The 25824-nt window shown below is 39.0% G+C and overlaps 1 protein-coding gene across 2 annotated transcripts; it reads left to right on the forward strand.

The window, feature by feature from the left end:
• Positions 1-143: 143 nt before the first annotated feature.
• cdc45.S (cell division cycle 45 S homeolog) lies at positions 144-25824 on the forward strand. Of its 2 annotated transcripts, NM_001093633.1 has the most exon segments (20): positions 270-336; positions 418-477; positions 4993-5085; positions 7568-7705; positions 7795-7941; positions 8185-8243; positions 9325-9373; positions 9650-9711; positions 9835-9885; positions 12351-12470; positions 13810-13941; positions 14098-14186; positions 14189-14192; positions 14882-15043; positions 16207-16345; positions 17274-17357; positions 18829-18947; positions 19470-19546; positions 20284-20349; positions 25620-25824. In NM_001093633.1, coding segments are annotated over 19 exon segments (1701 nt in total). In that variant the 5' UTR covers positions 270-285; the 3' UTR covers position 20349; positions 25620-25824.

The raw sequence follows: 25824 nt of genomic DNA on the forward strand, positions 1-25824 counted from the left end.
GCGGATCTAATACTATCCTAGTCACTGTCCTTCCAGGAAGTAAATAAGAAGACAGAAACTACAAGTCCCAGCAAGCAGCACGGCAAAACCGGAAGTTATTTGTCATGGGGAAGCAACCAATTGGCTGCTAAGCTCTAGAAAGCAAGTACAGTGTTCGAGCTTGCGCTGAGCCTCTACCGACTGGGCGGGATTGACTATGTCACGGAGAAATTGGCTGTTTGATTGGACAGTGCAGCTCTAAGGGGTTTTGGCGCCACTTTCGAGAGCAGCCGTCACCCTGTCGAGATGTTTGTGAGTGATCTGCGTAAAGAGTTTTACGATGTTATTCTTACCGAGGTGAGAAGGGTAACTGAGATAAACGAGGGTTACTAATAAATCCTATGGCACCTCTCACCGTATCTCCTCGATGTTTTGCAGCGCGTTCTTCTTCTTGTTGCCCCTGATGTTGATGCCCTGTGCGCCTGTAAGATACTTCAGGTAAGGACAACTGAAACATAAACGCCTAGTACTGATCTGATGGGTTTTGTTCTGCACCTTACTTCCTAGAAACAAAATGTAACTATGAGATAAAGCCAATATGCTTGTTTTGCCCCAATAATTGTTTGTGCAGCTTAGTTCCCATAAAGTACAAAATACTGTTTTATTATTACAGAGGAAAATACAATTAAATGATTATTTACTTAAAATAGATGGCTTTCCAGTAACTTTTCAGCCATGTATCCAGTTTTCTGGTTATCCGTGGTTCCATGTATATACGTCTCACTGGGGGGTCCGTGCCCACTGGGCCTGCCACCTCAGGAGTCCCCACGTATCCCGGAGTCCCCACATATCCCGAGAAGATATCACAGGCCACAGGGGGCAAAAGTACCTTTCTTCCTCAATCAAAGTCTCGATCAGCTAACACATTTCGCAGGGGAAAATATTTTCGTGGCCAAAGTAGCAGACCGGCAAAACGTTCCTCTTCTCCACGCAGATCCAATTTTCGCAAAAAAGATTCTCTGACACGAATAAGCCAAGTTGGAGATCAAACAAAACCCAGAGCAAGCCCTCTCCAGACAAATCAAATTCAGCATGACGGGGCGAGCCCCTTAAGCCCACAGGGGGCAGACTACTTCAGTTCCAGGATATGTGGATTCAACATGCCCCTGAATCCTGGATAAGAGAAATCGTTACAGAAGGGTATCATCTCGATTGTTGGAAGCCCCCTCCCAGAAAGTTCTTCATATCCACAATACCCACCGATCCAAACAGAGCATAAGTGTTTTACGACTGTATTGCAACGCTTCAAAGAACGGGAGTAATCATTCCAGTACCCCCTCAACAGAAATTATACGGTTTCTTCTCCAATCTGTTCTTGGTTCCGAAAAAAGAAGGGATATGCCGACCAGTGCTAGATCTCAAAGACCTGAACAAATTTATCAGAGCAGTGAGATTCAAGATGGAGACCTTACGGTCAGTCATCCGGGGTATGGAACCGAATCAATTCCTAATGTCAATAGAAATCAAGGACACATATTTACATGTCCCAATCTGGCCGCCACACCAACGGTACCTGAGATTTGCATTTCGCAACAAACACTATCAATTTGTGGCACTTCCTTCGGTCTGTCATCAGCCCCGAGGGTATTCACGAAGTTAATGGCAGTCACAGCAGTGACCATGAGACTCCAAGGAATATCAGTGACCCCTTACTTGGACGATCTCCTCCTCAAGGCCAACACAATGGAGCAAGCTCATGCTGCCCTGAATCAGGCACCAATGATAATCCAACAATTTGGTTGGTGGATCAATTGGAAGAAATCGCTAATACGCTAATATATCCATCCCGTCGGATGATTTTTCTGGGGTTGGAATTCAATACAGTCTCCCAAAAAGTGTTCCTGCCTCAGAACAAGCAAGCACAGTTGCAGAAACAGATTTCCAACCTGATCTCCTCGCCCAACGGTACATCAAGCCATGAAAGTACTGGGCTCTATGTTGTCGACCATAGAAGCAGTCCCATTTGCACAATTTCATTTACGACCCTTACAGTCAGACATTCTAAGATGGTGGAAGAGAGGCTCCCTGATGCAAACTTTTCCTCTGTCCCACGAGACCAAAGCTTCTCTGAAGTGGTGGCTTTGACGGAGTACAGTGGCCAAAGGCCAGTCCTGGGCAACCCCGGAATGGACTATTCTGACAACAGATGCCAGCCTTTCCGGATGGGGAGCAACATGTCACAGAAACACAGCACAGTGAAAATGGTCTCGACAGGAGACCAAGATGCCAATGAATCTGTTGGGTGAGTGCTCGCAATTTAAGTTTCTACAATGAATCTGTTAGAACTGAGAGCAATTCGAATGGCCCTAGTCAACTGGTCATCAGAACTGAGGGCACAAGCAGGCAGAGTACAGTGTGACAATGCCACAGCCGTGGCATACATAAACCGCCAGGGAGGCACCAGAAGTAGGGGGGCACTAAAAGAAGCAGAAAAGATTATCCATTGGGTGGAGCAAAACCAAGTACAGCTGTCGGCAATCCACATTCTGGGGATAGCCAATATTCAGGCAGACTTCCTCAGCCATCACCAAATAGATCCAGGGGAATGGGAGCTTTACCCCGAGATGTTCGAAGAAATCACTCAAAAGTGGGGAATACTGCAAATCGGAAATTGACGACATAAGTGGAGTGTCAACCTGGCCTATGTATTCCCACCAATTCCCATGCTGCCCAGAGTTCTCAAAGATTAGACAGTCGAAACTTCTGGTGATTGTAACAGCCCCTTTTGGCCAAGAAGAACTTGGTTTCACCACCTACAAGATCTGTCAGCAGACGAATCTATCCCTCTATCTCGAAGGGGGGATCTGCTACAGCAAGGTCCCATTCATCACTCCAGTCCTCTTCAATTTGACGGCATGGCTGTTGAAAAGTCCATCTGGAGAAAGAAGGGTTTTTCTGAGGAAGTTATTCCTACCCTAATGCAGGCGAGAGAACCAGTTTCAGCCAGAATTTATCATAGAATCTGGAAGAGCTATTGGTCGTATAACTATAACAAACAAGGGAAAGTTGTGCTCACCACTATTTTTTAAAAACATTAGGCGGGGGTGCAATGAGGCTGTGACCACAAAATACATATAGACACATACAAGAGTCTGTTTGTTATAGTTATACAAGAGCAGTGACCAGCTCTATGTTGTAGCTCCCACCCTTCCCAGCTATAGTCAGGTGATCCCACTGGTGTCTAATAAAACGGCAGCCAAGTTTGGGAGTTTTACTTTGAAAGCAGCTAGTAAGTTGCAGGTAAAACCTAGTCCCTTTGTAAAATGTATAATGAAGCAATAGAATTCTTAATGAATCAGATGAAAATTAAGCGTAGGACTGGCCAGATATGGGATGACTTTGACGTAGTTGGCCAGCTTAAATATATTGCAATATATGGACAAACAATCCCTGTTTTGTTTAAAGGGTAAGGCATTTTTTAGTAGCAGTATGCACAAAATGTCGCTGTCTTAAATATATTGAGAATGGGTTGAGTGCAGAGGACTCTTGTATCTGCTTTGGTAAGTCCCCATCGGTCTCCTGTGTCCCCCTGAGACGTAAGAGAAAATAGGATTTATGTACTCACCGTTAAATCCGTTTCTCTTAGTCGACAGGGGGACACAGGACATCCCACCCGGTTGATATTGTTCATTTTTAAAGTTATAATAGTTTTTCTGTGCTACCTTGTTTATGACTGGTGGCCAGTTCTTTTGGTATCAACTGAAGTAAAAGAGGAAGTGCTAGGGGTAAAGCTGGAGTCATGGCACGCCCTCTTTTTGATCTGTCAATCAAGTGTCCTGCCTCCTGAAGGATGGTGCTTTACCCCATCGGTCTCCTGTGTCCCCCCTGTCGACTAAGAGAAACGGATTTAACATTGAGTACATAAATCCTATTTTTGAACTGATTCCTATGGGTTTCCAGTGTTCTAATTGACCCACTGGACCTGCATATTAGGACATTACTACTGTTCCCTCTACCTTTGTTTTACTCTTTATCTCAGATTATAGTGTTGTCTATGACTTGAATTGTAACTCTGATACAAGTTTATTGTACAAAGATGTACAAAGCGAAAAAGAAAAGAACAATATTGTATAAATGCCTTTATTATATGCAACATTGCTACTTGACATAGAGAAGTTATAAAAATATATATATATAATGTACTTTTGTGCTGCACTGGTACAACTTGTGTGTTTGCTTCAGAAACTATACTATAGTTTACATAAAGAAGCTACTTTGTAGCCATGGGCTGACAACTCAGTAATTCAGGTGCAGACTCTAAACTGTTACAATTTTGCAACATTTAGTTGATACATTTCTCAACTAAATGATGCAACTATTAGTATTAGCAACTATTGTATCAATTCTAACAGCTGCTTTTAAATAAACTCAGATTCTTCTCAGCAGGGACAAAGATAAGTAACTTAACTAATGTATCAATTTAGAACAGTTTACAGGGTCTGCGACCCCCCCTCCCAGAGCTACTTTAGAAGGTGAAAAATTACATTTTACACTTCAATATTAGAAAAAGACTCACACATATAAAAGAGAAAGTAATTGGAAAAAGTTATTTCTGGTGATCTATCTGAAAACAACTAGTTGTTTGAAGGTGAACCAACCCCTTTAAGGCATTGTGGGACTTGGCTAAATGAATGCTGCATTGTTTCAACAGTTGGGATAAGAACAAAACGGTCTGACAAATTATTGCTATAGCAGTAACATTTAATGTGCATTGGAGAGTTGTTTACAATGATTTATTTTCATATCCAAATTTTTTTCATTATTTGGGTGCAATTTCTCTTTCTATTGCTTCATGGATGACTGCTAATTCGTTTTTTTACTTCTATATTTTCTAACTATAAAAGCTGCATAATGAAACGGAAAAATTCTCTAGGTATCTCTCTGTATTTGTAATCTATGTTTAATAGAAAAGGTTTTCAAGTCTTGTCTCTTAATTGTTCTGTTTGTGCACAGGCATTATTTCAATGTGATCATGTACAGTACACTTTGGTCCCAGTCTCCGGCTGGCAGGAACTGGAAACATTGTTCCTTGAACATAAAGAACAGGTAATTATTTTGTTGATTTCCATTTTAGTGTAGGTGACTGGTAATAATTGTAGAGAAGCAGAATAATGCAATTACCTTCTACCCAAATGAGACCAGAGGTTATTTTTGCTTCAATTGCAAACTAGCTGAACACCACATTCTATGGGTATCTGTTGTCTCGTCGACCCAGCAGTACTGAAAATTTTGATTGGGCACCTTTAAAGATTCCAGAACATTGCAATGTTAATGCTAAATCATCAGCTAAAGAATTATTTTTGTTTTTCAAATTTCCCGGGGCAGACGCATGCGCAGTAGAATGAAATAGCCGACTTTTTAGTTAAAGTTCAGCTTTTCACTGTAATGCACATGCGCAGCCGCAAGAGGAAGCTAAAGTAGAGTGGACGAAAGATTTTGTACGACTAATGGTTGTGGAAAAGTTCATAATCTTAGAATGTATGGCCACCTTAAGATCTTCTTGTCACTGCCACATGGGACAGATTTTATGACATTAAATGCAAAGACAAACAAAATACAGCCCAATGTTCAAAGTGACAGGCCGTTCTCTGTGTGACTTAGAGATACTGGGGCTCATTTATCAACACTGGGCAAATTTGACCATGGGCAGTTACCTATAGCATCTTGGAAAAGTAGTCAGCAAAACGATTATCTCTCCTGTAGAGACTTGGTGCACGTTCCACAGTGGCCACTTTCCACTGATATCACGACAGCCTGCTTCACCGCAACGTTTCAGGCCATGCGGCAAAAGGGTGCATGGCCTGAAACGTTGCGGTGATGCCCAAACACTTAAGTTTCACAGTCTGGTGCTGTTCTACATACAAAGGCTGTCGTGATATCAGTAGCAACCAATCAGTGATTAGCTTTTTGAAGCCAGCTGCAAGTAGAACACCGATTGCAGCAATTCATTGGTTGCCATGGGTTACTGCCCATGGGCAAATTTGCCCAGTGTTGATAAATGACCTTGACACCAGAAATTAAACTTTTTTTTAACATCTACCATAAAATTGACTTTGCATGCTTCTTATAATCTTGCCATAAAGTATTTGCCCAATGCTTTTACATTATCTAACTGACTCCATGTGATCGCCTATGAGGGGGCTGCCATATTTGTGCAGCAGGCGTCCTTTAGCATTAGAAACTTTAACTGACAGGCTGAGATGGGACAGTCAGGTTTAGGAACTTCAACTAACAATTACTTACAAAAACTAAACTGCAAAAAACAATTGGCTTGACCATAGGTAACTTTTAATGTACATTCGTATTTTAAAAAGTAGTGTTTTAGTGTCAGTATAACTTTAAGCTGAAGGTTCCATTGAACATAATGATCCAGGTGGCTGAAAACACAGCTAATGCAAACAAACCTGCTGCATTGAAAAGAAATGTTTAAAAATGTAAAAAGATTTATTTCACTTTATATATGTTTAATAGTCTCTTAAAGCTTCTTCCTTGTGACATTCCCGTTACAGTTTATAATCCTGCATCATTCTTATCTATTTACAGAACATTGGTGTACAGGAGGCATTGCACTAGCCATTTAAAGTCCAGTAGCAGATAACCTCAATTATACATTTAGATTATAACGTTTCAGATTTGTGCCAAACTTGTTTGCAGGGGACGATAGCAGGTCTGTGTTGTTATTCAGGAAGTAAAGATTCTGATCCACTTTTGAACTGCTAGGCTGGCATGTAGCAAGTATCTTCTCCATGTAATCTTTTTGGGGGAACCCCATCTCCTTCCTTTTTCTTGTATTGATCCATCTGTTTTTCCTCATGCATACTGGTATTTGTTTCCTCTGGCTAGATATAAGCAGCCTTCTTTTGGAGAGGAGCAATTGAGGGCTGGGAAACCAGCAGTCCTAGTGAGGTCAGCTGGTTCTACATAGATAAAAAACGAAGCATTCTGGTTGGAAGGGGGTTCTAATTGAGTTCTAATTGAGGTTAAAGAGTGTAGAATATCTTAATTGTTATAATTTCCTAAATTGCTGTATGTGTAGAATTCAGAATGTCTGCATCATTAGGGGCCATTTACATTGTGCTCTTGTACTTGTATTAAGGGGCACAAATACCCAACCCCTTGGAGAACTTCTGCCCAAGGTCTGGTTGTGCTCTGCACCTAGTGCCAGAAAAACAAATCCATTGTTAGGTGCAGAACAGAGAACCGGGTGCTGCAGGGCAGGCCTGTCCTTTCAGCTTGCCATAGGGAGATTATAAATACAGGACCCCACTGCAGACTGTATCATTCGCTGTGTCTGAATCACATGATATTTTAAAGACGGGAGGGCTCTCTTTATATTTGAAGCCTACTGGTCTGACTTTTGGCAATTCAAGTAGAAAGAGAGGTTGTGCAGAAACTTAAAAAAATGGTAGATTGTGCCTGTTTTCTACACTTTGCCGACTGCCTTCCTAGTTTTGTAACGTGTGTTTGTGCTTGTCAGTGCCCTATTTGCCTGTATAGCTAATGTTTTTCCCCCACTTTATATTTGCAGTTTCGTTACTTTGTGCTCCTAAACTGTGGTGCAAACATAGACCTGCTAGAGACTCTACAGCCCCAAGAAGAGGCCATATTTTACATCTGTGACACTCACAGACCAATCGATGTGATCAATATATACAACGATAGTCAGGTATATAATCTAAACGGTGATATAGAAAAGGTTGCAGAGAAAACAAAACATGCTAATTTAATTAAACTATAATTTCTTTAATTTTAAAGATCAAGTTGCTGATCCGACAGGATGATGACTTGGAAATACCTGCTTATGATGATATTTTCAATGATGAGGAGGAGGAGGACGGGGAGGATTCTGGAAATGAAAGTGATGGAACAGAACCCTCTGGAAAGAGAAGGTGGTTTGACGAGGTAGATGTCAGACTGTGTTTACACATCACAAGTTACCAAAACACCATGACTCTGTGATTGTAGATTTAAAAACAGGAAAATATTACTGGATCAAGAATCATTTTCTGTAGAAAGAGAGAGAATTCAGTTTTTGTAACCCGTGTTAAGTCATATTGTCTTGTGGCTTTATCTCCCTTTATTTCACGTTCTGTTTGAAAAACTTTCATAACATACTATTCCACTCTTCTGTCTGTCCTTTTACAGGCAGCAGTGGAAAGAAGGATAGAGAGGAGACGCCAGAGAAGGGAGTGGGAAGCTCGAAGGTAGTACCGCATACCTTTTCAGTTTGTGTATCGTGCTTATACAAACTATATTCAAGAACTTTACTAATGCTGGGGGCATAATTGCTACCATTAAAAGACCACACCATTCAGCCACAAAAGCATTTGTAAGGCTGGGCATCAGAGCTGGTTTGCAATTGACATTCTTATTCATCTCACAGGTATGTGTTTGGGTCAAGGCTCTGTACAGGCTAGTCAGGTTTTACTGCTCCCTTCTCCGTACAATGACAAGTTTGTGCATGGACCTCATACACACGCAGGGGCTTATTGTGCTAAAACTGAAAGGGTCTTCCCAACTGTTGCCACTAGCTAGATGGCAGGTAACTGAAGAATGGCATTGTATGCTTTAGCCTTAGGATTTGCTCTTATTGAAAGCAGCAACCCTAGCCCAAACCAGAGCCCCAGAACATTATGCCTCCTCCACCAAACTTTACCATTTAACTGACGTCTACCAGAGCATGCATTTCCACTGTCCCAGAGTTCAGTGTGGGCTGCCCATTACACAATTTCAGTTGATGCTTGGCGTTGCTAATGGTTATGCTCTGCATAATCATTGGTGCTACTTGTCTGTGTAGCATCAAGTGTTTGTAAAGTTTGATGGAGGAAGAATAAAGGTCTAGGCAGTTTTTTTTTTTTGGATAGTGTTAGCGCCCCTGCTTCTAATGAAAGAATGCTGCAGTGTACATTTCTGCCAATTCAATGCTTCCTCTTTTGTAGGAAAGGTTTGTCCATCGTACAACAGTTTGGCAAAGGCAAAAAATATAGATTGTTACCGTCTACTTTAAGACCTATGAGCAAGTGAATGTTACTCCAGTCCAGAAGTAGTTTTCTTTAATAATTACCATTACCCAGAATGAGACCGATCAACTAAATACTTGCCTTACTGGGACTAACCTCACAATAGCAGATCACTGTAAAAATGAATGGGAATACCACTGAGCATGTTCATTTGGGTAAACTTTTAGCATGACCCTTTAGTAACATTTTATTAGAAAAATTTATTTTTTTTGTATACTTCTGCTTTCCAGACTAGGCTTTTTAAGAGTCTCTTGTTTCTTTGCAGGAGAGAGATTCTTTTTGACTATGAGCAATACGAATACCATGGAACATCAGTAAGTAGCAAAGCTCGTGATGTGCTTCCTTCATGCTAAGGAAAGTTTCATTCATACATAATTTCTTCTAAATAGTACCAGAACTAGTGCTTAATTAACTTTCTCTTTTAGAATCCATCAATTTGCCACTTTTGCAATTCAATGTTATCATTGTTTAGAATTTTTAATTCCCAGCATCCTCCGCAATTGCATGAAATAGCTTTTGCACCTGGTACTGTTGGTCATGATTTGATTTCTTACGTTTATAATAACTCATTATTTATTTTGTTTGTATAGTCTGCAATGATGATGTTTGAATTGGCTTGGATTATGTCTAAGGATTCAAACGATATGTTATGGTAGGTGTACTATGGTTAGTATATTGTGACATTACCTTGTAGATTATGCATTTCTTTGTAACAACATATTTTGCATTTTTTTTGATTTGCTAAAGAGACTGCTTATTTTCTTCAGGTGGGCAGGTGGGCAATTGTTGGGCTGACGGATCAATGGGTTCAGGACCGAATAACTCGGTAAGAATGTTAAACTGCTTTCATATTACCATTGTCAAATTTTGTGCTGTTGTGTTAGCAAAAATTAAATGCTGTGATTAAGATTATCATTTTACTAGGGTCTGCATTATGGAAATACATGTGGAATCCCACTCTTATGAGTGGCCAGTGTGCTTTGTGCTATTATTCAAGTGGAGCTATTCAGACTTAAATTATAAAGTTGTACTTTATATTAATTAAGTTCCACATAAGCAGTTTTTGCCTCACATCCTAACTTCCCCAGAGTATCCATAGGGGCTTGAATAGACTGTTGCCATCATATTACCAATAGTTATTGTCTTACATTTAAAGGAAACTACATCCCTGAATATTGCAGGTCTCTATAAAATGTATTGCAAAATATCAAGATATGTAAAATGGTGCTGCATCTAGAACAATATTTATAGATATATACTTTTCTAGTAGTATGTGCCACTGGATAATTCTAAATAGAAAATTCCAGTGGATCTTAAAAGTTACCACCTTGCTCAATTCACTTTGCTTACACACAATCAAGGGCACACATACACACTGTTATATCGGCAAATTAATGGATGTAGCTCAGTCTTTTACTCCCACATTTGTGTTACAGTTAGATACATTATTTCCTGACGGTTGATCTATGTGGAGGCCTACACCATCACAAAATGATAGCTTAAAGGGCAAGTCAACCCCAAATTTAAAATTTGCCTAATAAAAAAAAAAGAGAAAAACATTTCTAAACTTTTCGCTATACATTTATTAAAACATGTCCGTGCTTTTAAAGTTATTTGTTAAAAACAACTTTGTTTTAAACAAAGTTTAATATAATATAGCAAAGATATGCCCCTTTCACAAAACACTAATCCATGCCATTATCTTATCCCGTTTAGACTATTGCAATCTCTTCCTGACTCCCATCTCTCTCCCCTCCAATCAATCTTAAACTCTGCTACCAGGATCCTTCTGGTTGTCTTCTCCGCTCTTCTCAGAGCCACCTTCTCTTCACACCATCCACTTCCACCTCTCGTCTCAAACCCTTCTATCTTGCTGCTCCTTACCTCTGGAACTCCATCAATGAATTCCTCTGTAAGGAACCCTCTCTCAATCTCTTCAAGAAAAAACTAAAAGCCTACCCTTTGGAGCACTAAAAGATTAGCCTAGTCCTATGCCTACTGTTATGCTTGACCTTGTGCACTTTTTCATCTCCAATTTGTGCCTGTATGTTGGCCTCCCATCCACTTAGACTGTAAGCTTTACAGGGCAGGGACCTCCTTCCCACTAAGTCTCTTACCACATAGCACTTAAGCTCCTTGTCCTGATATGATTCTGTATATATTTGTGATTTGTCTTCCCTGTGTATGTGTGTGAGAAAGGTCCCAACAGGGACCGAAACGTCACGTTGGCTGTATATGCTTTTCTTTAATACACTTTTTTGATTGATTAAGAATACCCTGTGGTTGCTGCTTTCTTTCTATGGACATATACTTATGTTTAAACCGTGCAACCGGGTGCAATTTGGAAGCGCGTCAAGCAGGCAGCCAAGACTGATGCTATGCTGCTGTAATTGGAGTTTTTAATGGCTATCAAATACATTTTTACTTTTTTTAATTTTTATACTGGCTTCTTCGGTGCTCCATTTATTTGGTTCTTTCTGTTAATCAACTGGCTTGTCTTACATTGTATCAACAGTCTGAGCCATCAGGGCAGAGAATAGAAAGGGACAAACACTGCTTTCAATAGCCATACATATACAAATAACTTAAAAACCAAAATGATTATAAATTGCAAATTTGCTTAGAACGGTTTTCTTTTATTGGGAAAAAAATCTGCAGATGAAAGAACGGTACTCTGGAACTTTCGAACAGAGTAGGTGTTGTGAGGAGGGTGCTTAAAGGAAGACCTGAGACTAGGCTAGAGTTTAGTTTTTCTTTAAAGGGATCCTGTCATCGGAAAACATGTATTTTTTTTTTTTTTTTTTTTTTCAAAACACCTCACTTAATAGTGCTACTCCAGCAGAATTCTGCACTAAAATCCATTTCTCAAGAGCAAACAGATTTTTTTTATATTCAATTTTGAAATCTGACATGGGGCTAGACATTTTGTCAATTTCCCAGCTGCCCCTGGTCATTTGAGAAATGGATTTCAGTGCAGAATTCTGCTGGAGTAGCACTATTAACTGATTCATTTTGAAAAAAAATGTTTTCCCATGACAGGTTACATTACATTAGGAATTTTAGAGCAGAGTGGCACTGTGAAAATAACAGTAGAAACAAGTAGTATCCATGTCCTGACCTTACAACTGTTGCTGGTTCCAGGCATGCCTTCCCTTTAAAAAAAATATGTACTAGAAAAATATGGCTAGTGGTACATGTATTGTTATACATGGTTTAACGCGTAAAACTAGAAGAATGCACTTTCAACTTTGCTATAATTAGTGTGACACTTGCACTTGCTATACTCCTAAGAATGAAATATGTGACAGATGTGGGAACCCTCCAGCGCCATGTTTCCAGGCACAACCACCGCAATGAGGATGAAGAAAATTCACTCTCTATTGACTGCATGAGGATAGCGTTTGAATATGAGTATCCTTGTAATATAGGGTTCAACATAAAGAAATTGAGTTTCAAGTGCCTCTGCTTAAATCACCTCTGTGTATATGTGTAACGACATGATTATTCACCCCATCCCTTTCTTTAATTGTTATAGTTAAAGAAACGTCATCAGAAGTTTGTGGTTTTATATATATATATATATATATATATATATATATATATATATATATATATATATATATATATATATATATATATATATATATATATATATATATATATATATATATATATATATATATAAAAAATATATTTATTAAAAGCATAGAATTTTTTTTTTTTTTTTTGTACTGGTTTTCCTGCTTGAATATGCACACTTAAAAATGACCTATTTATTATGGCCACTGGGGAGCTATCGAAAATACTATAAAGATGGAGTGAGATCTCTGTACCAGTGCAATTTTTACTAAACCGAAGCATCGGTCCAGGAAAAAAAGTAAACTAAAAAAAGTAACACATTGGCACCTCCACTGTATTATCCTTTTCTTTGAATAGTGCTGGAAAACCCAGTATGCAGTATGGTCCCCAAACATGTTGTATATTAAATAATCAAGCCACCACATATAACAATATAGCTGGCTGCTACAAATGCTACAGCAGAACACTCCATACTAACAGAAGTGGGTGTTGTACCAGAAAACTAAAATACAAAAGGGGTGTGCTCCATGAAAGCATCAGTACTGTACAATTAAAAAGTTTAGAATTGATCTTTACCGTTGAGATATATTACTGTTGCTTTTGACCAGATTTTCTGTGGAATTTAAACAATGTGTACTTTAAGAGTAAAAGTCAGTATTACAAATCATAGTTTGACAGTTGTAACCTGCAAATTCCTTTTTAAGCGGATTACTACCATGTTGTTTTTCCATTCATCACAACTGCAGGGACCTATGTGTATTTTAACCTACTAATTATTTATTATTGGTTATAGCCTACTTAATATCACATGACCGCACATAGATCCTGAATTGGTCAAGCTGGCCACCAGCTTGCACCCATACAGAGCATATATACGGACTTGTATAGGACTGGCATTTTGTTTTTAAGTGCTGCAAATATATTTCAAATATGAATTCACAAATTGCAAGCCAATGTGTAAGCATCATAATTGTTTTCAAAATCATTTAAAAATGTGCACTTACTGGTCAGTAATCCGTATCTTATCCTAAACGTTTAATCCTCACGATTTACTTTTAAAAATGAATGAGCTAGACCTATATATTGTTCCTGGGAACAAACTGACATTTGTATAGTGTAACATGTGATGATGGAACTGATCTTGGCAACATCCTTAACCCATTTGTACCAGTCTGCGTCTTTCGCTGTATCAGCATTGGTCCTTGTATGAAAGCATCTGTAACTCCTGTTATACATCTGCCAGTCTCAAGCTATGGTCTCTGCAGGGGCAGAAAAAACTTCAAGAATTTCTTGCAGACATGGGGTAAGCTTAGTTTACTTTGTATTTATAAACATGGTTTTGCTGATTGTTTACAATATCTCACTCAGTGCCTGTTGAATCTGCCTTTCATCCTAACACCGTAGCCAAATTTATGGTATAATTTTTAAATGTACAAGTATTTTCTTTATATATTTTCAGGATGCCTCTAAAGCAAGTAAAACAGAAGTTTAATTCTATGGACATATCTTTAAAGGAAAATCTTCGAGAAATGCTTGAGGAGTCGGCAAATTTGGGTAAATGTTTAATTGCTCTGTTGTATAAGTTTGTTCATCCAGAGTGCGTGTGGCTATACATAAATAATTCTCATGCCCTTTACAAAGGAGGAATTACATAGCTGGTGAATATGGGGTTCTACATTCTACTGTGCCGCCACTGATTTGTAATACACTATGAATTTAGCTCAAATGCTGAGGCACCCAAATGTATGTTTAAATGTCTAACAGAGAATTAGAAAACAATTAATTGGATACTAAGTCTAAGGGCACACCGGTCATCTGTCAGTTTAGCTACTCTAATGTTTAGATCTGCTTTTCTCCATCTGTATACAAAATGCAGGTGGAGAAAAGTGGATTGTCAGCCCCGGTTTATCCTATCCATATCAACTTGGTTTATTTGTTTAGCCTGCTCCAAATTTGTAGACTATTGAATTAGTATGATCCCCCTTATCTAACGTATTGGATACTGAATGCAGTTGTGTTGTTTTTTGTCACTTGTCTGATATATAGTGAAGTGTTATTGCAAAACTGATTTTAAATGTATGTCATCCATCTGCTATGATTACCACTAAATATCTCACAGTATTAATGGATGCATCTTTTGAATTTTATATATTGGTAACAATTTGTCCGCTAAAATAATGTTCCCTAAATTTTAATGATCCCTTATAATAACAACCACAGTTTTGCTGATTTTGTTTTGACAGAATGAAAGACGTGAGGGTGCAGACCTTTAGTGTACAGTTTGGGTTTAAGTACAAGTTTCTGGCTAGTGACATAGTCTTTGCTGTGCTTTCTCTCCTGGAAAACACTGAACGAGATGAGAAGGGAACAGATAACTTTATCAAGGCCTTAGATAGCCTCTCCAGGTAAGTAGTTTATTACACTCCTCCCCCCCACCCTTTAGTTCAGCCCACATGGGGAGGGCTGATCTCAGCCTCTGGTTCCTAATTTGCCTGCACCAGGAACCATTGCTTTGGCCCAGGTGCAGAAGTGCGGTGCGGGCTGATGTTGTAGTTCCGGGTGCAGGCGTAGAAGCAAGCAGATGCTAGCATAGGCGCTGATTCTCGACTTGCTTTTTCCACAGTGCCCCTGTGTGGCGTTAGCTTAATGACACATGGGTAATTTTTGCAAGTGGAAAAAAGCTGATCTGCCTCAGGGTGCACACAGAGAATTTTGATATGAGAATGCTAAGGTTTGCATTTTAGTGCTAAAGTCCACTAAGAGTGCAGGCACAGATTGACAGAAGGCAGTGGATGTATTTTATTTTTCTCTGCTGGTGGATATACAGTTGCAGAGAAACTGACCCATCTGCCATAGCTTTAAAGTTGTCATACACTGTCTGTTGCCCTATGGTGTCTGAAAGGTACGTACGTATGTCCATCTTCCCATAGTAACCTTCATTCAGCTGACAGAATAGTAAGAATGATCCGCAACACTACGGGGCAGATTTAGCAAAGTGTACGATTAGACATCACCACATAAAAACTTTCTCTTCAATCCTTAGGGTTGCCACCTTTTCTGAAAAAAACAGGCCTTCCTATATTTTTATGGATTTTCCCTATAAATAAAATTGGCATCAAGCAAGATTTTTACCGACCAGGCCGGTAAAAACCGGCCAGGTGGCAACCCTATCGATTCTATAGGATTTTTAAAAGCATATTTATCAAATGCTAAACCATTGATAAAAAGGTGGTGGTGAGTTCTAATCTCAAATTTTGATAAATCTGCCCCTAAGTATCTTATGAGGGTTTTTTTTGTTTTACGCTTTCTGTAACTTGATTGTGCTGTCTAAAGCTGGTCATTTCAGATTTTGTTTGTTGTACGATGAAAGTTTGAATATCAATTTTTATGCAACGAAGATAAATCACAAACAAGCCTGTGTTCTGGCCATTTATTGACAGACCGCAAAAGTTATGTCCAGAAAGTTGTGTGGCAATCTTAAAGCAAATTTAATGTTATAGGAAACATCAACAAGAAAATAAAACACGCTATAGTGATGAACCATATGTAATCTCTTTTCTTTGTTCAGGAGTAATCTGGATAAACTGCACACTGGCCTGGAAATGGCCAAAAAGTGCTTATGTGCTATTCAACAGACAGTGGCCAGCTGCATCTGCACAAACCTCATATTGTCCCAGGGCCCCTTCCTCTACTGTTACCTGATGGAGGTCAGTGTAATGCATAATCTGTTATGTTTTGTTGTCTGCCTGTTATCCACTCTAGAGTAAGGCTCAATTTGTATAGTTAATTTTTAATGAGGTCTTATTTATACATATTTTTCTTAATGTAAAAGTCCCTATTGCAGATTGTGTGTAATCCATTTTGGAAGTGTCTTGCTCCATATGATGTATGCTATTTTGAACCTGGCTTTGATGCAGATTATGAATGTTGCAAATATATAATATTACTGTCCCTCATAGTGGCTTGTCTCTATGTTCTAATGTTTGTATGCTGTAATGTGTATTTTCTAGTAGTGACAGGTAGTTTCCATAACACTCATTGGTAGGGGTCGTAGCAGTTTCAGGTATTTTCCGACCAAAGGGGAATCTGCTGGGACATGCATAGCTTTGAGAAAACTGTCAAATATTTGTAATTTTATAAAGATATAACTACATTAATGGAAGAAAGTGTTACTGTCAACATAGTAGGTATCATTTGGTTTAAAAGTAATAACTTTCACTTTTAATATAGCAGGCCGAGTCAGCACATGTGTATTTTCTGACTGCCCCCTTGACAAATGTCTGGCAGGTTTGAAAATCCAGTGGACGAGGAATGCGTTGGCACGTTGACATGGTCCTTTCCTGAGGGTCCTGCATACATGCTCTCCCCCCTGGGATGATGATGGGGTTGCCCAATTTGGCCCAGTACATAGATGGCAACCTTACCAAATGAACAAATCTTTGTGTATGGCCATCTTAAAAAAACAAATCCTACCTATTTCAAAGCACTTTCTCTGATATGCATATTGTTTTATCAGAGCATTAAAAAAAACAAATGAAGGTGTTTTTGGTTTCTGTAATAAGTTAAATAAACTGCAGTTGGGTTGAACTACCAGTAGGAGCTGCTGTTACACACATTTACTTTCTTTCCAAACAGGGGACACCAGATGTTAAGATGTTTTCCAATCCAATTTCTCTTTGCCTGCTCTGTAAATACTTGCTGAAGTCCTTTGTGTGTTCTGTAAGTAGTAATTTCTCTCAATCTAATATTGTTAAAAAATAAAAAAAGGGATGGGGGAAATGGTACTGGTTTTGTGTGTGTCTGGTGAAATAGCTGTACCAAACATCATCATGCATTGACAATATCTCTTTACACTTGCTGGCCATGTTCCAGATTACGTCAAAAACCATCAGACTGCAGGCGGATTAATCAGATTGACCAAGGGACACATCGTCCTTACATTTCCAGATCATCTAATGACCCAACACAGGCAAAAAATTATATCACTGTTTGGCCCGCTTTTACTTTTTGGTAGGTCAACTGTGTTGCAGTCCACCAATCCATTTTTTTTGGACAACATACACACAGAACATGGAGTTTGATGGATCAGGAACATGTTTGTAGTCAGATGGGTGTCTAGGGACTGATGCTTTCTGAGGGCTGCTGTGCCAGGCCATCCTAATCTGAGTTGTTACTTTATATAGCACTGTATGTGTCACAAATTTTTACAAATACCTCTTATAATAATAAATCTCTCTTCTACATACCAGAACCTTTGCATCTATTCATTTGAAAAACTGGGGAAGACATTAAAGGGGAACTATTGCAAAAATGAAAATTTAATATAAAATACCGAAATAAGAAACTTTCTAAATGTAATCAATTAAATAGTCTGTACTGTTCCTGAAATAATCAAGTTCATCTTCATTATTTCACTCATCGTCTGTTCTTCTCATTCTATCTTTATTCAGGAGATGGGTGTCGATAATCATTGACAGTTAGATCCAATATATCTTATAGGGGGGCTCCTTTTGCCTAGAAGATATATTAGCGCTCACTCTATTAAAATCACCAGACATCATCTCTCTACATGCAGAATTTGTGCAAAAGGCAGTTATTTTGTTAGATTCTGTTTGTACTTGAATCAATTATTTGAATGAGCCCTAATACATCTGCTAGGAAAGGAAGCCCCTCTATAAGATATATTGGATCTAACTGGCAATCTGATATGCAACTGCTGCATGAATAGAGAATGAAGAGAAACAGTATGCAGAATATTTAATGGATTGTATTTACAAGTTTCTTATTTCAGTATGATGAAGCTTCTAGTAAATTTTAATTTTCCCGATAGTTCCCCTATAAAAAAAAAGTTATGGGTAGTTAGTGTCTCCCCCCTCACCCCCTCAAAATAGTCTGTGGTTGTTTAGCTTTCATTAACAGCTTTTAGATGATCTCTACCCACCTTATTGCCAAAAGAAAAACCTGAGGGCCCTGTTACACCAGGTGTTGCCTAGACCGGGGGAGAAAATGGCAAAATGATTATTGGTGCCCGGACAGACCTGTTATCGAACACAGATGGGTTATTTTTCTCTGAAAAAGCATACGTTTCTTTTCTTTGCTGAAACCCATGTCTATCCGTGCATTCAGATGGGGCAGAAGGAAGCGGAAATGTGTTTTGAAATGGCCCTTATTGTATGTTTTTGTATTAAAGACTAAAAACAAACGCTGTAAGTTGCTACCACTGGTGTTGGCTGCTCCTCTGGATGCAGAGAAGGGGACAGTGATCATGGTGGGAATCCCCCCTGAAGCAGAGAGCTCAGACAAGAAGAAGTAAGTCATTTTATAGTGGTTTCCTTTCTTCAAACTTGCATGATTCTGAAAACAATCAGATTTCTTTTTATTAATCTCCAGGGGTTGCCAATTTGTTAGGCACCCCCCAGTTATAATTGCTAACCTCAGACTGTTTGAGGTACTAGACTATTTACTGCCACATATCTTTGTCTCCTGTCCCAGAGATCCCTTGCAGCTGCTCTGAGCTGAGTGCATGAGCAATAGAGAAAAATCAGAATCTGAGATTTACTCTCTACTGTGGGCGGCAGCAAGGGATCCCTGGAACAAGAGACAAGATGTTGGTGAAGTACTTAGTGGTACCTATAGTTCTGCCTATAATCTGCCTTTATCATATTTACAGAATGTTGATTTGTAGACACTAATGAGGCCTTTTGTAGCCTCTGTATTTAAACCAAGAATTTTCTCAAGATATTAAACGGTCGTACTTTAAATTCTAGAAATATTCAGTGGTGTTTTATACTGGATTAGTGAATTAATATTCCTTTTTCTGTCATGCTGCAGTTTCTTTGGCCGTGCATTTGAGAAAGCAGCAGAGAGCACAAGTTCTCGGACGCTCCACAACCATTTTGACATGTCCAGTAAGTGACTGGTTTCTTTTCACACTCTGCTATAAGACTTTCAAAAACTTAGAACAAGTAACATTAAAACTTTGTGTCTGCTGCTCCTGCACCTATAAATAAACTGTCTTGGCAACAATTGTCCTATCTTAGGACATTCATCTTTAAAAGTTTATTAATCTTTAAGGCTAGTGCCTTGTCAGCTTGGGTCCAGACACACGGAGTGGATTTCAGCTCTGAAAGTGTGCGTTTTTGCGCCAAAATACTTTAGGCAAGCTGAGAAACTTCCCCATGTGGTTGTACTTTTAACATGGCAACAATACATTGTAGTTAAATAAATACAAATCACTTGTTTTTGTTTTTTTTTTTGTGTTTCTGTCCCTTTATTTCCTCAAAGCTAAAAACAAATTGCTGGTGGTATTTTCCTTTTGAACTAAAACTGTAGTCATGCACAGTCGCTGTCTACCCCAGTCACAAGAGTTCTAATGAGGTCAGGCCACAGGAATTCTGACCTGTCCCTTTTAAAATGTTGGGAGTTTTTGGAATGTTGCCAACAAAGACGGTTACTGTATAGGTACTTGGGCAGGGAGGAAAAAAAGTTAGCTTCCTGTATTGTGTGAAGCATTCACTGACTCAAGCCCTCTAATCTCATAATTAAGCCTACAAACATCATACCTGTATTGGGATAAACGTGTGCGTCTAGCAGTTTTTATATGTATTATGCAATGTTGTTGTAAACTACACTATTTGTGTTTTAGTAATTGAGTTAAGGACAGAGGACCGCAGCAAGTTCCTGGATGCTCTTATCTCTCTGTTGTCTTAAGGTATGCAAAAAAAGATGCTTTACTGGTCCTTATATGCAGTTTGCATTGAATATTTTTTATTGATAAGGTAATCTTTAGTTTACTATTATGGTCCAATTAAAAAAAAAAAAGCTAATGAAGTTTAAAAAGTATTTTGTCAGTTTCCCAGCTGCCCCCAGTCATGTGACTTGTGCCTGCACTTTAGGATGGAATTACTTTCTGGCAGGCTGTTATTTCTCATACTTAATGTAGCTGAATCAGTCTAAGTGGGACCTGGATTTTGCTATTGAGTGCTGCTCTTAGATCTACCAGGGCAGGGCCAGACTGGGGGTAAAAAGCAGCCCGGGCAAAAAAATCAAAGCAGCCCACATGTAAACACGCAATGGTCTTGTACTCATCCACTCATATAAACTGAAAAAAATATTTACATAAAGAGCTGCCTTTCTGACTTAAGTGTAATTCATTTAAAATATGTTAAAGATCCTGCAGCCATGTCCCTTTATATGGTCACAGAACCCCTCAGACTTCTAATATCCCTATATTACAGTAAAGCAACATTAAAACTATAGTGTAATTTATAATTAATGGAATAAAATGCAATGTCTCAAATGACCCCTCCTCACAAAACACAAAAATAAACTGAACAAGCCCACCTGTGTCCACTTACAGGTGCAGACCCACGTTTATCAGAGCCACCTCAAAAATGGGGAATTACTATGCCATAATTTTAGGGGCTGTTCCTGCTGAATTGTGCTTAGTACAGGGGAATACCTATGCTGCCATAGTTTTATGGGATCTCTCTGTACAGACTTTGAGCAAACTTAGGGGCTGTTCGTGCTGAATTGTGCTTAGTATGGGGGAATACCTATGTTGTCATAGTTTTGTGGTATCTCTCTGTACAGGCTATGAGCAAAATTAGGGGCTGTTCCTGCTAAATTGTGCTTAGTACAGGGGAATACCCATGTACCATAGTTTTATGGGATTTCTCTGTACATTTTGCTGAACTGTGCTTCACAACTCTGAAATAATTTTAGTCTGAAGTAATAATCCCTAGCAAATTGCTTTTGTTTGGTCAACTACAAAAACACTGCTGCCCACAACTAGCGCTTATCCGTTCAAAACATATATAATTGTTTAAGCACAATAGATAAAGTAAAGAACCTTTCACAAATGTGCACACAATTGAAGTAAGTATAGGTACAGTATGGGTCTAAAAGATTACCAATAGATTGAAGTTGGGAAACTCTAGTACCTGACACTATTTCATTGGCAGAGTTCTGGATCTCTATACTGAAATGTCAGGGAGATGCTACACTTTATCTACTAGAAAAGCGTTTGTGTGGGGTGTGTAGAGGCACAAAAGAGATGTAGCACAATCAGGGCAGGTAGAAAGCTCACGTGTAGTGAATCTCCTTTGTGCATTCCAGCAGCCCCGTGTCCCTCAACAGCACAGCTTGTGCCTGCCCCCACTGTACAATGTGACCAAATAACGCTGTTCCGAACTCATCTGACACCCACCCACCCTACTGCTTTCCCACTCAATAGAGGAAGTCGCAGAAACTCCATGCTGACCATGCTGGGACACACACACAGCATGGCAGCAGCACGAGAGAAGTGGGAGGGGTGGAACCATAGTGGGAGATAGACTGAAGGAGCGGTCCTATAGCCTGCCGGATGCAGTAATGGCCCCTCTGGCAAACGCCCGAACAAACAGGTTGTCAGTCCGGTCCTGTACCAGGGAGCTGTTATCTTGTGTTAGAAAGCTACTAGCTGATTACCTTCCCATTGTTCTGTTAGGCTGCTGGGGTGGAAAGGGGGTGACATCACTCCAACTTGCAGTAAAGAGTGATTGAAGTTTATCAGAGCACAAGTCACATGACTGGGGGCAGCTGGGAAATTGACAATATGTCTAGCCCCATGTCAGATTTCAAAATTGAATATAACAAAATCGGTTTGCTCTTTTGAAAAATGGATTTCAGTGCAGACTACTGGAGCAGCACTATTAAAGTGGACCTGTCACCCAGACACACAAATCTGTATAATAAAAGTCCTTTTCAAATTAAAGATGAAATCCAATTTCTATTTTTTATTAAAGCATTCATAGCTGCTGTAAGCTCATTTAAAAATCTCAGATGTCAATCAAATATTGTCTGCCCCTCCTCTATGCCATGGGCATAGAGGCGGGGCAGACAATTACTTTCACTTTCCATTCAGCAATTCCTGGATGTCACTGCTCTCCCCACATTTCCCCGTTCTCTTTACCATTTAATAGTGTAGCCAGGGCATGTGAATGGACATCGGGAACCCCATTCTGGTGCACAAACAAGATTCTGAGATGATGCAAGGCTTTCCTTAAAAACAGTGTCCACAAAATGGCTGCTGCCTACTTGCTATCATTTTGAATTCCCAGACTGAAGGAAACAAGATTCAAATCATTTAAACAGTGTAATTAAAGTTCATTTTGCTTGACTAATGTGATAAAATAGGATTTTGAATAATTTTTTTGGGTGACGGGTCCCCTTTAACTGATGCGTTTTGAAAACAACATGTTTTACCATGACGGTATCCCTTTAAAGGACGTGTCAACCCCAAAAATATTTTTTTTCATAAAAAAACATTATTTGTATATGTATTGCTATTGAAAGCAGTGCTTGTATGCCACTTTCTATTCTCTGCCCCGGTGGCTCTGGTTTTAGAAATAATGTAACACAAGCCAACGGACTGTTTTGCTAGATTAGACAACATTGTTTAAAAAGTAACTACCAGGAGTTAAGCAAATGCCGCTTTCATTAACAATTACATTTACAAATTACTTTTGAAGGACTAATAAATTCACATTGGAAAGTTGCTTATAAATGTGGTATGTTAAAGGGATACTGTCATGGGAGAAAACATTTTTTTCAAAATGAATTAGTTAATAGTGCTGCTCCAGCAGAATTCTGCGCTGAAATCCATTTCTCAAAAGACCAAACTGATTTTTTTTTATATTCAATTTTTAAATCTAACATGGGGCTAGACATTTTGTCAATTTCCCAGCTGCCCCTGGTCATGTGACTTGTGCCTGCACTTTAGGAGAGAAATGCTTTCTGGCAGGCTGCTGTTTTTCCTTCTCAATGTAACTGAATGTGTCTCAGTGGGACATGGGTTTTTACTATTGAGTGATGTTCTTAGATCTACCAGACAGCTGTTATCTTGTGTTAGGGAGCTGCTATCTGGTTACCTTCCCATTGTTCTGTTCTGTTTGGCTGCTGGGGGGGGGAAGGGAGGGGGTGATATCACTCCAACTTGCAGTACAGCAGTAAAGAGTGATTGAAGCTTATCAGAGCACAAGTCACATGACTTGGGGCAGCTGGGAAATTGACAATATGTCTAGCCCATGTCAGATTTCAAAATTGAATAAAAAAAAATCTGTTTGCTCTTTTGAGAAATGGATTTCGGTGCAGAATTCTGCTGGAGTAGCACTATTAACTGATTAATTTTGAAAAAAATGTTTTTTCCCATGACAGTATCCATTTAATAGGCAAAACATTTTTTGGGGGTTGGCATGACCTTTTAAAGGGCAGTATACTGCTGGTTGATTAGGAGTGCAATGAATATAGGGCTTGTCTATAATGACACAAAATCTGTGGCTCATTTCTTCAGCTAAACAGGTACATTGATTTTATGTATTGTTTGGTCCTTGCAAAGTAGATAAATAGATTGCCATGGCGCAGAAGAGCAGAATTACATTATAGTGTATTGTCTGTGCATTGTTCAGCACAAGCACTATTCATTGCACTCATGTTGAACAAGGAATATACAGCCTCTGTAAGTGTTATCGAATTCAACCAGTGTAATTACAGACCCTGCTTATAGATAATGATAAAATATGGCCTGCAAGCACTTGGGCTAAAGTTGACTTAAAGGAACAGTAACGTCAAAAAATAAGTGTTTTAAGGTAATGAAAATATAATGCAGTGTTGCCCTGCACTGGTAAAACTGGAGTGTTTGCTTCAGAAACACTACTATTATTTATATAACTAAGCTGCTGTGTAACAATGGGGGCAGCCAATCAAAGGAGAAAAGGCTCAGGTTACACTGCAGATAGCAAATAAGCTCTGTTTGTCTAATAGTGTTATCTGTTATCCATTAGTTAACCTGTGCCATTTAGCCGTTTTTCAATTTCCGCCATTGCTCCACAGCAGCTTGTTTATATGAACTATAGTAGTGTTTCTGAAGCAAACACATCAGTTTTACCAGTGCAGGGCAGCACTACATGATATTTTCATTACTTTAAAACACTTAAATTTTTTGGTGTTAATGTTCCTTTAAAGGGGTGGTTCACCTTTAAGTTAACTTTTATTATGTTATAGAATGGCTAATTCTAAGCAACTTTTGAATTGGTCTTCATTATTTATGTTTTATAGTTATTTGCCTTTTTCTTCGGACAAATGGCTACAAATGTATTGTTATTGCTACTTTTTATTATTGATCTTTCTATTCAGCTACTCTCCTATTCATTTTCCAGTCACTTCTTCAAATCAATGCATGGTTGCTAGGGTAATTTGGACTCTAGTTACCAGATTGCTTAAGATGAAATTCAAGAGCTGCTAAATACTTAAAAACCACAAATAATAAAAAATTGAAACCAATTGCAAATTGTCTCAGAATATCACTCTACATCATACTAAAAGTTCTCAAAGGTGAACAACCCCTTTATTTGTCGGTCCGATTCCTACATCTCATTCATTATTATAAGTAATAAAGTATAGTGTCTTTGCCCCTTTGCTTATTGAGTGAGTAAATCTATCCAATGCGGTCCTCAATCTCCGGAATAATCAAACCTGACCGATCAATATCAGGCTGATTTTTGGCCAGATATCGATTGGGGTGACCCATCTGACGCCCCCATACATGGGCAGATAAGCTGCCGGACCAATATAGGCAGCTTTTTTCTGCCCGTGTATGGCCACCCTAAGGCTAGAACCAGATGGGGCTGAAATGAGTCTGCTGAAATCCAGACCCCTGTGAGTTTTGGCGAAGAAATTCAAGACTTTGCTTTTCCAACCAAAATAGTCCCGAAATGCAAAGTCTTGAGTTTCTTTACTGAAATCTGCCAAGTGTTTTCATGCCGGAGCCGATAAAAGGCTTCCTGACGCGAACAGAAGAGCAGTTTGCTAGTGGTCGGGGCTAAAATCTTCCTGCTGATTTCAGCCCCATCTTTCTCTAGCCTAAAGCAATACACTGTTCCCTCAGGGCTTTAGTTTAAATCTATATTCTTTGTATAAACTTCTTTTTCCCTCTCGTTTCAGTAATCCATGGCTCTTTTCACCTGCTTCTTGTCGACGCTTTTTGTAAACGTGCATTTTAGCCTCCCGTTTTACAGTGTCTTTTTAAAAAATATATATGTATTGATTAAATTATTTAGCTTTAGGAATGAAGCCCAGTGTAATTATATGTTTTGTTGTATGGAGTTTGTATCTAAAACTGTAAATAAAAATTCTATTCTCATTAAAA

Source organism: Xenopus laevis, chromosome 1S, assembly GCF_017654675.1.
Source record: "Xenopus laevis strain J_2021 chromosome 1S, Xenopus_laevis_v10.1, whole genome shotgun sequence".
NCBI lineage: Eukaryota > Metazoa > Chordata > Amphibia > Anura > Pipidae > Xenopus > Xenopus laevis.

What these genes read in the sequence shown, in the direction of transcription:
- cdc45.S (XM_018237643.2), top strand. Translation starts at nt 286, where the DNA reads ATGTTTGTGAGTGATCTGCGTAAAGAGTTTTACGATGTTATTCTTACC. An exon ending in ATATATACAACGATAGTCAG is followed by an intron (nt 7,706 to 7,794) that starts GTATATAATCTA and finishes TTAATTTTAAAG; the next exon opens with ATCAAGTTGCTGATCCGACA. An exon ending in GCCTTAGATAGCCTCTCCAG is followed by an intron (nt 15,044 to 16,206) that starts GTAAGTAGTTTA and finishes TTCTTTGTTCAG; the next exon opens with GAGTAATCTGGATAAACTGC.